The following is a 13035-nucleotide window of genomic DNA, read 5'->3' on the forward strand; positions in this document are numbered from 1 at the left end:
GGATTTAAAGCCAGAGAAAATTAGGATTTCTCAAAGCAGAACTGTAGAGGACATGGTGCCCTTAGGAATAGATCTCTGCTATTTACTCGATCTACTGGAAGAACTCCCGGGGAGTTTGTCTTAGCAAGAGAAAGGAAAGTTTGCTATGCTCTTCATTTCCTGTGTAATTCCAGAAACTGCCAGCACAATGCTGTTTGGGGAGAACCACACAACAGCTATTCAAGAGGGAATTCAGCATTGTATTCTGAATGAATGGAAACATTTTGAAAGATATATATTTGCTGTGAGTAAAGTCGAATGCGAACCCAATAAGGGATCCTGGGCACACATACCTTCAACCAGCTAGTTGTATGTTCTGACTCTTTCCATTATGACTTCAACACTATCCTTAGCAGTGCTAAACGTTACAATAAATCATCCTGGTTAGAGTTCACAGTAGCCAAGAGATAAGTGTAGTAGATCAGCATTAAGAAAAACTAGGCAACTACAGGTCAGTTGCTACTGAGTGTAGCTAATGTTCACGGAGAGACTATCACTTTTAGGTATTCATCGCTTTTAGGTATCCTTGCAAGTTAGCAGTTTGGGATCTCAACACCCATGATGAAGAAAAGGCTCTTCAAAGTCCGGGTTTCTTAGCGTGAGCTAGATGAATAGTTCCTTACAAAATTCCCAAGGGTGTTTTGCCTCCAGAACACTGCAGAAAACTTCTGCTAAGCATGACAATTTAAGGGATTAAAACCCAAGAAAAGAGGACTGGAGAATGGTAGGCAAACCGCAAGAGTAAGCTTCGGTTGAGCTCAGGAATCAGGACCTCAGCCCCAAGCAGAATCAGACCTTTTTAACTGAAGAGGAACAGTCACATGCCTCATTTCACCCTTACTTTGCTTTAAACTAGGCTGTTTCCTCCCCCCTGTATTCCACATTGGCTGATAAATTCCCCAACGGCGGGTGTTAACTAACTCCGCATTCCAGTCCGCTCTGCGTCATGGAGTTCCACATCCCGCTGATGAGGAACACATGGCTGACATGTGGTAGGGGAGAGCCTGACAGCACTCACACAAGTAGGGATAACTCCTCTGACCTTTGGCTTTTTCCCTCTGTACCATCCCAAGCACACAATAAGGAGTCTGTGCCCCTCTGTTGCTTACCGGTCGTTCTGGGGGTGCTGGACACAAGGCGAACCCCTAAGATTTCAACAATACCTCTCCAAATACACCCAATGGCTGCAAACATATGTTGAGAGCAAAACACTGATTATTCTGTGCCTCTCCCCTAACCAGACCATTCAGAGAAACTTCCGTATCATACAGGTTACATCTAGATCAACATGGGTAAAAATGTCATATAAACAACCAGTGACGCAGTTTCCTGCCTACTTTGTGAAATGAACTCAATGCATCAATAAAAATTGCACGGTGGCAGCTGTATTAAAATATTGAGACATCATTTTAAAAAATGAACGGGTCATTTGACATCTTTTCAAGAGCCAGCCTTCTTTTAGACTAACATTGAGATTCAGCTTCAGTATTATCCAACCTGGTGACTCATTCAGAGCATTACGTTTACACACGTACTCTACAGCATCCAAACAACAGTCATCTCTTCCTGCTTTGAAACCTTCAAAAAGTAAAACCAAGTCATGGACTAAATGCCAATCTGAGACCGCAGCATCAGACAAGTGACTAATGGCGATCAATGTCAGTAAATGTGTGTTGCAATTAGAAACCAAATGCTGAGCCTCAAACTTTCTGCGTTTAGTCTTACGGTTACTGTAATGCTGGCAAGGATCTTGCAGTAAAATAAAATCAATTGTCAATAAATCTTTCTATAGCTAAATTTAATAGAAGTCCTTGCTAATATTTCCCGATTCCAAGATTCATGACCTCTTACCTGTATAAGCTGTCAAGACATGGCACGACCTCTCTTTTATAAACAGGACATGAACACGTTGTACATTCTTTCCAACCTCTCACTCAATCAATAAAATATTATGGCAGGAGCAAAACACAATAAAATCCAGTAGAAGCAACAGTATTACAATAAGTAATAGCAGCTCCTTAAAATATAACGTCCAATGTCTCGTGAACTGCTTTGATAGTGCATTCATGTTTGCTGTACAAGCACAACATATAAAAGCACCAAATTAATGTCTTCCTTATATTTGGCTAAATCTGTCTTCTAAACAATGAATAATTTAAAAATACTCCATCTCTGAAGTTGAAGGGTACACTCATCCCCAACATATTTACAGAAAAAGCAGAGCAAGGCTTAAATGCATAACAGAAATGCAAACTTTCTAAGAAAACGAATGCTTCTTAGGCTACAGCAGTTACTCCTAGGGAACTGAGAAACTTCTAAACAGGCAAGTAAGACCTCCAAAGGCATCTTATGAGCATCTATTCCCTACTCATGCCTCAAAAACTCATAGGCCAATATCTTTTCTGAAGCATTTAGCAAAATCCTCTTCCGTACAGAAATATGATTAAAGCTACACCAAGATTTTTAGAGTGTGGTTATAGTCTGAGAAGTTAGTGTATAAAAATCACACCCTCTTATTCAATAGACCTAGTTTCCCTGTTTTGATTCAGAGTCAGATCCGCTTGCTTTACTGGCTAAAATAACTTTTTACAACTTTTTAAATTCCTCCTAGTACTGTGAAACTAATTCAGTTCTGGGAAGGCGAACCAGATTCTTCTCTGGCTTGTGCATCTGCAAGAGGATTATTACCTAAATCTACACATACAATTCCTGGTTTTGTGTTGGAGGAGCCAAAAATGAACCTGACTTATTTTCTGGATGTTAGTCAGAAAATTTTATTGTTATTTATGAAATGAGCAGATCTGAAATAACAGCAAGAAAAGATCTGGACCAGCAGCAAAACTATGAAGTTCTACACATCATTTTCAAAAAGCCGTATTTCAGAGAAAAGAAACATCCAACATCTTCCCACAATATTCCTCAAAAAATCACTTGAATACAAAGAAAGCTTAGTAACAAAAGTTTGCTAATACTAAAACTATCATTATTCCCCACGTGGGAGCAACACAAAGCTAACATATGTATATTAATCCTCTAGACAGCTGAGCCCAAATAAAAGCTTTTGCTCCCTGGTCTGTCCCGAGCTGTTCCTCAGGGTTCCCCTACCGAGCGGGTTATCACATCCCTCCTTTCCGATGTGCCAGTGGTCTTGCTTGTGGAACCACTCACTAAAGCACAAGGAAGAACAATCCAAGTTATCAAAGTCTTGCTGTTTATCTATGAGAAGTAATCCAACTTATTTAGATACATGTGACTGATGAAGTACTCAGCCATACATCCAGTTGGGGAAAGGTGGAGGGGGTAACCCTAAAAGAGGGCATCTTGGCCATGATCTAGTTCAGGTTGCTTTACCCAGTGGAGCATCTGCCTCTATGTGTGTCGCTCCCATCCCTCCTCATAGGAATTCTGTTTTAAAAGACAAAACAAACAAGCCACCACAGGAGTAGTGGAGTATTTCAGAGATGCCAATTTCCCAGGGAGAGCAGTGGCAGAGAACAGCAAAGCTAAGGAAGCTGCAGTGTTTATATACGATCCACTTATTTAAAACAAATTATCAGCAGAAAAAAAGGCAATATCCCAAGGCGATAGAAAGGAAATCAAGTGTATCAAAGCTATTTCTGAACTCCCATTACCTACCCACTTGGCAATGTGGACTTTGAAAATTACACTACACCAGTCATTTTTATTCTCATGATGCAAGGGGAAAGGGAAGAAAAGACTCCCCCGTCTTACCCTCTCTCCCCCTCTTTTTATTAAAATATCTTAAAAACAGATCTGCATTGTTTCTGCAAGGTTCCTAATGTTAGTCCTGCATATATTTATAGATGAGGTATTCCTTTCTGTCTGAAGCACATGAGGTAATAAGTAGCTGGAATTGTCATGGTGATTTATTAACATATTCTCTGGGAGAAGCCCTGCACCTGCGTCTGTGCAGATGGAACACCCACGAAGGCTGAACTCACCCTTACACAGCCCACAATATCTTGAAAGGAAATGCTCCAAATTTAGACCTGCTCCAACAGGTGTCTTTTACTGTCTCACTTTGCATGACCATAAATATCTGAGGTGGAGCAAAAAGTTCCCCGTCCATTGTAATTGTGCTTTGAAAACAAATACCTTTGCCCCATCTCTCTCTGAAAACAAAAAAGGCAGCTATGGAATTCTCATCATTTCCTCACTCCTTCATGCTGCCAAGCCCTAAGTCAGAGAGATGTCACTGGCAAAACCAGGCTCCAGGGATGAGCACAGATTTATTTTTTTTCCTCTTCAAAGAGCCCTAAACTGGCTCTGAAACTTCCCCAAACTGTATTTCTTTCGTTCTAGTATCTCATCTTGCAGCTATTTGCCAGAGTGAATGACATGCACAGGCTGTTCATGGCTTTTTATAAGCTCTCATTACCCAAACAGGGAACCATTTCCTTGAAAAGCTTTTCCCCAGCAGCATTAGTCTCTCTAGGCCCTACCAATAAATTTGTTTCCCAGCCCATCCTGATGGGCACCAAAATATAACCGAATGGATATATCCGATCCTGTTTTGCACTGGTTTACTCCAGGGAGCGTGCTACCTGTGTGACTTGTCATCAGCGTGATTAACAGCACAGAAAGGAAAAAAAAAAAATAGCTTTTGAGAGATTTGCTCTGGTAATCAAAGAAGAAAAATCAAGAATCCTTGTTGTGGTGTATCAAGGAGAGGTATTTCTCAGAAACAATGCAGCTATCCACAACTCACAAAAACAAACAAACAAACAAATAAAAAACCAACAAAGCCACCCACAAACAAATCAAAGCAACAAGTCCTGAAAATAAATTTCAACCAAGCTGAGAAAAAGAGCTGCGTACACCATGAACGTAGAAATCCTATTAAAATGTTTCTTTCTGTAACACTTTTCATTATTACAAAAATACTTGAGTCAAGAGCAAACAAACATTTAATGCTCAATAGGTACTCAGGAGAATGTGTATTTTCCCCTGTCCCTCCCCGCCAGCTGCTCCTTTATGGCAGGAAAGCGAAGAGTGTGAAATCCAATGATAGGAAAAAGGCAAAGGTCAGGAAAAAGGTTTTTCTTCAAGGAGTTAAATTTGCATTCTACAGCTTTGCGTGTTTTGTCAACAGAACTTCCCTCCTGAGAGAAGGGGAAGCCAAAGGTTCTTTGAACCATTTCTATAGGGGATCTAGATTTTTACCAGTAACAAGATTCTTAGCTCTAGTGAAAAGCTCATCTTCCCTCTTCACATTCTCTCCACCACTCCCTCCCTGTCCCCATTTCCACCCCCTCCTTAAAAGCAGGAGGGGTTGGGGGAAAAAAAAGAAAATGAAAAGGATCTGAAAAGCAAACCAAGCACTGAAAGAGTTCTAGAGTTCATGTAACAAGACCACCATAACCCTTCAAAGGGCCCATTAAAAGCAAAACAAACAAAAGCAACACCCTCAAGATGTCTATTGTATTTTGCAGAGGAACAAATGAGTGTACTGGAAATTCTCCCATCTTGCCACAACGCCTGCTATTTCATTAAAACAAAGTCCAGAGATCAAGAAACAGCCAACATGGTAGCTGAAAGTCAGTCACTTCAAGTGATCCACGAAGAAAAACGAGATTGGGCTTGCTCCTTTTTTTCTCGCTTTACTATGATGTATAAAAAAAGACTTCAAAGATAGTTTTAGGCATTGCTTTTGTTTCTCACATGAGAAAGTCGGGGCTTGAGCAGGTCTAGACAACGCAGTGGTTAGAACTTCATCAGCTGCCAACACTTTGTCTTCCTAGAGCTCCCACAGTTGTTGCTACCCTGGAATTGCCTCATATGAAAATATTTGACAATTTCCATATAGTTTGTTTCTTCCCTCACAGCTTCTCCAAGATGGCAGCTGTAAAACAGCACGCACCAGCGTCCGCAGCAGGCAGCTTCGGAGAACAGCAACACCAGAGCCTCACCCAAGCAGATACTGGCCCAAATCCTCAGCCTGATACTTCAAACTGCCAGGCTGTTTGAGGTGTTATCCTTTGAATCTCAAAATAAAATCAGTCTTGGCTACTTGTATGCTCCACCTGAAAATGTTTCAAGTGTAGTCATACACTGTAAAATGTCTTTTTTTTTAAATAAATAAACTTACCAGATCTTCTCTCTTTCTGCTCCTAGACTGTCAGCTGTAGGCTTTACTTGGATGGTAATTAACACTTTCTATTTACGTATGCACAGCTCTCAAAGCTAGGATAGACACACACAGATTTTGCCCCGTCTGTGTATTACCAACACTACATTTACCAGTTCCCAAACAGTTACATTCAGGAAGGTCTGCTGAAGACAATGTAACTGAACAGGTGTTCCTGAAGGCAAAGTTTGGCCGGGAGGATAAAGCCTGATTAATTTAGCTATAGGGTAACAGGAATGAGAAACCTCTGGTTAGATGAACCTGTAAAATCGGAGGTCAAATAAGCTCACATATGTTACAGCAATTTTGAAGTTGTTATATCATAGCTCCCCGCTAGCGCAAGCCATAAAGACAAGCCCATCACTAACAGTAGATAAAATATTCCTCCTTAGCTCAAAATAGACATATTAGCCTTTGTTCGCTCAAAACCACAGAATGCAACCAGTGCTCTACTTCCCATATTATGCTGGTAAGTGCTGCATACGGACAGAACGCACGCCTGCAGCTCCGTCCGTGCCATAACCAAGTAAAAAAAAAAGAAAAAAAGAAAGGAGAGACAGTGGCGACACCCTGGGACAGGCTCTTTCCATCACAGCAGTTAATATGGCTCGCTTTTGGCCACCATCATTTAGGGTAATCCTTCAACTTTGGCAGAGGACGAGTCATCTTTCCGCAGGCATACAGCACCTCCCTCGCATCTGGTAGCAGGATGTTCGAGGAAAGATTACAACTAGCAGAGGATTGTTAAAGCTCAGATATTTCATGTGGCCTACAGCAGAGGCATTTTCACAGAGGGATTATCTGGGAGCAGACCCCAGATGTCCTCATCCTTGACTTACAGGGTCCACATGGACGAATTTCCCAGCTCTCAGATGGCTGCCCCGCAGGTGTCTAACCTCACAGAGGTGACAGCCTGACTGTCAGCCTGGGACAGACTACAAAGGCTGCTCTCTGAAGGAGCCAGCAGAGCTTCCACAGAAGATGTCAGACAATACGCATCTTAGAAAACTGAAGTCACTTTACAGAAGAGCATACAGAACAACAAACCATCCTTCATTCTTCTACTAAAGCAGATGGATTATGCTGCACAGAAAGCTCAGCTACATCTGGCATATTTAATATATTCATCCAAATCCTCAGTGCAATTTAACGGTGGATATAATAAAGTTTTTCTAATTAATTTCTTTCGTCCAGGAAACACAGCTAGGGTTTTGTGCCTTATATGCACAAAGAGTGTGTGAAATCCTAAGAGCTTTTCTCAGATACAGTATGACTGGAGTTTCATTCACGGACCTAGGCCTACCACTTCCGAATATCTGAATCTAAGTTGTATCTGAACTATACTGACACTGGCTTCATTTCATGGAGAGTTACCTTTCCACCCATTCATTCTCTTTCCTGTCTTTAACCATCACTCCTACTCCACCATTATTTCCCCCCCATTCCAAGTGCAGTTTCTATATTAAGCTTACTTCTGAAGGATGGATCTTTTAATGACAAGTTCTTCATCCAGGTCAGCTTCATTAGCCATGAAGAGCAATCTTTTTCCTGTATCATCCACTCCAATGAAGTCACGCTGCTCCACTGAAGTTAAAAATAAAAAAAATAAAATTATATAACCCTGTCTTAACGTATGCTGGGAAGACAAATGGGACCACCACCAAGCCCTGAAATATAAAATACTAGGTTTCACACTGACCCTGTAAATCAATGAATTTTCAATAAAGCTAAAAAAAATCCACAATATTTACTTATTTTTTTAAATACTTTTTTTACATAATATTTATGGACTGCTTTTCAGTCAGGGTAACTGATACACATGTATTTGAAACACTGTCCCTGCAGCTTTTTGCATCCTTTTTATGAAGGTGCCAACTACAGGTCCCAGCATGTAACACTCCATCGTGAGCCATGCTAAGAGTGCTTTCCTTCTCTCTCTCTCTCCCCCTCAACTGCAAGCAGAGAGCTCTCCAAAATCCAGCTGCTTCTTCCTCATCATAAATCACTCCACATTAGAATCAGGCGGTCTGGAGAGTTAAGAGAGTTAAGACATAACTACTTTGCAGCTGATCTCCCATTTCAGACAAATACAGAGAGCAACAGAAATATTAGATCACACACAAACATAAAGGTATAGATTCTGAGACTTCTGCCACTGATGCTTCTGGGTGGGTTAACTTTTTTCAAGTATCTGTTCATAAAACTGCCAAGCAAGTGAATACTTAACAGTCCCATATATTATTATGGCAACTCCCATCTGCTGCAATCAGTGACAGCACATCAACAGTGACTTTGGTCTACTGAAATATAAATCATTTATTTGTGAACAGGTTTTTACACCTTCTGAATACAGTGGTGGCAGCTGACTCGCACTTAGTATGTAACACAACTCCGGTGGCATCCATAAATGGCTTTTTACATGAACACAGGCTGTACAAGAATGCCATGCTATAGTTTTAACAAAAAAACACAAACTTTTCCTCCCACTAAATACTACTATTTGGGGCCAAATTTGCAGATTTAAATCTCCTAGATTCTAAGCCTTTAACCACACAGAAGTAACAGCACATTCAACAAGTAGTTAATTCTTTAAGATCTTTTCACAGCCAAACTGCATTTTTAACCCCATTTTCCCCAGTTCAGCCCTGTACCTTATTTTCTTCATATTTATTCCTTCAGAGTTACCATAGTAATAGCCACTATCAAAATAAAGTCAAATCTACACAGCTGTTCAAAGCTCTCCTACTGGCAGCCTTTGATCCAAGTGATCAGGCAAACCCTCTTCTCAGAAATTAATCATACAGCAAAGAAATACAAAAATAGGCCTGGACATGTAAGGCTGACAAATCAAGTACCATCAGGATAAAGCTCACTTTGCTAGAAAGTACCAGTTGGTTTGGAGCAGATGCCAGATGAAGGGAAGTTTTCCCCTGCATTTCTACATAGGCAACTAGCAGCTTTACTTTCATAATTAAAAAAAAAAAAAGTTATGATTAAAATCAATGAATAAATTAAAATCAATGAATAAAATCAATTTCCTCTGTGAGGAAAGTATGAGAGAAGTGTTAAACCTGCAGTGATATTAACTAAAAAAATGGTTTAGCATATGAAAATAGAATATGGGATGCATTTTGCCTCCTCATAACAGATACATGTAAATAAGGACTTGACACAGCTATTGTAATTTATTAATTACCCCAGAAATTACATCCCATCAGTTCCGAGAGCTTTGATGACCTAAAGAAACCACATCGCAAGAGAATGGGAGTTGAGCAATTCAGTAGGGAAAAGAAATAATTTCCAGTCAGATTTTCTAAAATGCTCTTTAATCAAGCATAATTAATTGACACTTGGGAAAAAGACACCTTTGTTAAAGATTCAGTATCCCCACCCTCTCAATTAAGGGGAGAGAATTCACACGATGCAGCCTGCAAGACCACCAAGAGGTCTTCTGGCAAACACAGGGAATACCAGTGATGACATGCCTGCTGCTTTCAAGACAAGAAAAACAAGCAGAAGAGTCACCATCCCCATCTTTTCGGCTTTTCTTTATACACAGAAGGGTTCAGACAGACACTTTTTCACCCCAATCCCTTGCACATCACCTTTAAGCACATGGCTCCACTCCGGGTGCCTGAATTCCTGACACGCTTTCTTTATCTGGGTTAGTACCATTCACCAGCTCTCTACTCTATTTTTTTTTATTGCCATGCCTCTTCTTAATCAATTTGAAAAGCCAATGAGATGATTATCACCAACAGTTGATCCTCTAAGTACAGAAGCCAATGGACTTCACCCTGTAACTTGCAACTGAATTATGTCAAGCATTTCAGAGAATCATCAGTATGAATCAATGCTGATTAATACAGCAATTCATGCTAATTAAAAAACTGTTCCTTGTATCACAGTTCTTGAATGCTTAACGATATTATAAAAGAAATGACTTTGCATCAGACACTATGAGCCATGGGAGGTAAGTCTTGCTGTTCCTTCTCAAAAATTAATGAATTTGTAAGAAAAGACAGACAATAAATAAAGCTCCAGATATATTTAGTGGCTGGTCAGGACTCGGGATCCATGTCCTAGTAATAACGCTTCCAACAGTACAGTGCAAGTGTGTACAGAGCCACATACGTGCCATGAATTAGAGAAGGAGCCAACAGAGCCACCCACTACGAAAAGCTGCCTGACACACTCCTTGTTAACGTCTTGTCTTCAGTCGCTTGCAAGCTTTCTCAAATTTTAACTGGTAGAAAATTTCTAACGCTAGGTGCCTGCCTTAAGAGCAACACTGGGAAAACTTCAGAGAAAACAGCTCAGCTGCTTCTAAGGCTAAAGAAGAAAAAGTGGCTAGCCTGAGCTTAAACAGTTGGGTGGCCCCTCCCTTGAAAAGCTCTGGTGTTCCAGTTCTTTGGAGAAGAAACAAGGCATTCAGTAAGGGCTGCTGAGTTGTGTCTCAAGAGCGTACTTTTTACTATCTCACTCCACTATAAGTCTTTGAAAAACTGCAGCTTCACATAATTGTTCAAGACTTCTATTTTTGCTGCAAAACGTTTGGCAGGTTTTATTCTTAAGGAAAGGTTGTTTTGATGGCTCAGGTCCTAGAACTGATCAAACAGCAGGTGACATCTAAGGTCTTCTGTATCATCAAGAGGTACAAGCAAGACACACCAGCCATGATGTCCACAGCCATACTGTCACAACTGATCCCGGAAGAAGAGCTTGATCTGTTGTGGTTTGGCAACTTTTTTTAAAAAAATATTTAAAAGTATAAAAGTAAGAGCTCTCAACGGTGCATAACTCTCAAGAAAAGCATAAAATTGAGGACTCTACAAGTTGGGCTGGGAGGGGAGAAAGGAGTTCTGAAAACTGGTGGGAACAGGGTTCTTTCGCTGCTTGTGAAAGAACACTGGGCCACAGAGAAAGGTTTTGCTCACAAGCAAATTAAGAATGCATGCACAACCTGGTGTGTTTACACACTTGTTAAGTCTTCAAAGTCTTGTTTGTCCTCATGTACCTAATCGTCCCCACCACATGTGTTCAGAGCTTATGTTCTATGCTATGATGTTTAAACATAGATCCATCCATCTCTAACTTCTGAATGCTCATCTTCGTGGCTATAGTAACGCTCTTGAAAATGCTTTACATGTATGTGCCATTATCGCTTGGATTGCCTTTTCAAGAAGAGGGAGGTTTACAGCTGTACAAAAGTCTAAGTGCAAAATGCTTTTGGTTCTGTTATCCTTATTCTTTGCTCCAGAAAATCTTTGTCTAAGCAGCTTTCTTTTAAAAACACATTTCCTCCACTTTCAGACACACACGTAGTCCAACTGTTGGCTTGAGTTTCACTCCTCTCAAACAGTTTGAAGCTATGCTTTCTTATTCGTATTGCTGTAATGCCTCTGAGCTTTAATCAGAGACCAGGACCCACTAAGCTGGCAATAATCAAGCTTCAGCAATTTAACAGATACCATTAAAATAAAATGAGAGGCATGGTATGGGAGCAACTGCATGGCATTTAGTACTTAGCAAAGGAGTAAAATGGGGATAATAGCTCTGCCCTGCCTTACAGCAGTGTTGTGAGAATAGATGCATTAAAGATCACAAAGCACTAAGATATTATAGTAAGGAGGACAAGATAAGCATCTAACCAAATCCTTGAAATCAGTGGGAGTTTTGCCTACTGAAAGGCTTCTGGATGTGATCTCAGAAGGCTGATTCGGTACATAGCACAAGAGGGAAGAATTTCTAGAAGTATTTGTTATCCATCTAAATCAGGTCCGACAGCCAATTGTGAAATTCCCAGCTACAATCTGACTGATGCTGAGTGCCCTTGAAAAAAAACTGGCAGTTTTAATGTTCATATATAACAAAAATTTAGGGATTGATCCAAAACTCACTGCAGTCACCTGGAGCTTTTCCCTTAACTCTTGTGAGCTTTGGATCGGAGCCTGCACGATTACACGAGTCTAATACTTAATTCTGAGCTGGAAAAAAGCAAGTCACACCCCCACCAGGGAATGTGAGGAAAAACAGAGCATCTGTACCTTTTTGTTTCTTTCACTTTCTGACTGATAATTATACATATATGATATATATATACATATATATATATATATATATATACACACACACACATTTCACATGATGGTGGTTTCACTAATGTTTATAAATAAATAAATATTCCCATCTACATACCTGGCTTTTTTTTCCCTTTCTGTCCTGGTACCACTTCTGCAGGCTCATGAGTTTTCTTCATCAACATGGACAGAGTAGCATCATGTGTCCGGAAGAGATCCACAACTTTATATAAATCGACATCTGTGATCAGATCGCAGCTCAATACTAGCACATCAGTCTGTCAAAGAAAAAAAATAAACCCTTCAGAAATACAAATGACCACATACGGATTAACATTTGATGACTTAGCAATAAATATACCCATAACTTTTTTATTTTTTTAAAAAAAACTTGGGGTCTGCCATACTCTGCCAGAAATAGTTACTGGCTTTTACCAGTTCACATTGCTCGAGTCCTGCTGTTACTGAATTAGTTATTTGATTAATGCTTATTTAGCTCTGGGTCATAAAGAATATGTGATCATCTAAATTGCCATCATCTGCTCCTAATGGAAGGAACTGGGACACAGAAGCCATGGCTTTCAAGACTGCCATGAAATTCTGCAGTATTTACGATAGCTACTTTCAGTTATATGATGAAGTAGAAAAGAAATCCTTCTGAAGAAGTCTTTTTAGCTGACTTAGCATCTGACTACAAATCACTGGAAAAGATATTTAAACTATGTTATTTTATCAGGGGAAAAAAATCAAAGTATCTAGGATGTGATT

At 40.1% G+C, this 13035-nt stretch overlaps 1 protein-coding gene across 1 annotated transcript in view; it reads right to left on the bottom strand.

Annotated features, from left to right (window-relative positions):
* EIF2B3 (eukaryotic translation initiation factor 2B subunit gamma) overlaps nucleotides 1-13035 on the bottom strand; it is a 95259-nt gene that overhangs the window by 63433 nt on the left and 18791 nt on the right. The window contains exons 4-5 of the mRNA XM_084527973.1: nucleotides 12386-12545; nucleotides 7660-7771 (exon numbers count right to left, since the gene is read on the bottom strand). Coding sequence (XP_084384099.1) covers nucleotides 7660-7771; nucleotides 12386-12545 — 272 coding nt within the window. The remainder of the gene's footprint in view (nucleotides 1-7659; nucleotides 7772-12385; nucleotides 12546-13035) is intronic.

Source organism: Aythya ferina, assembly GCF_964211825.1.
Source record: "Aythya ferina genome assembly, chromosome: 8".
NCBI lineage: Eukaryota > Metazoa > Chordata > Aves > Anseriformes > Anatidae > Aythya > Aythya ferina.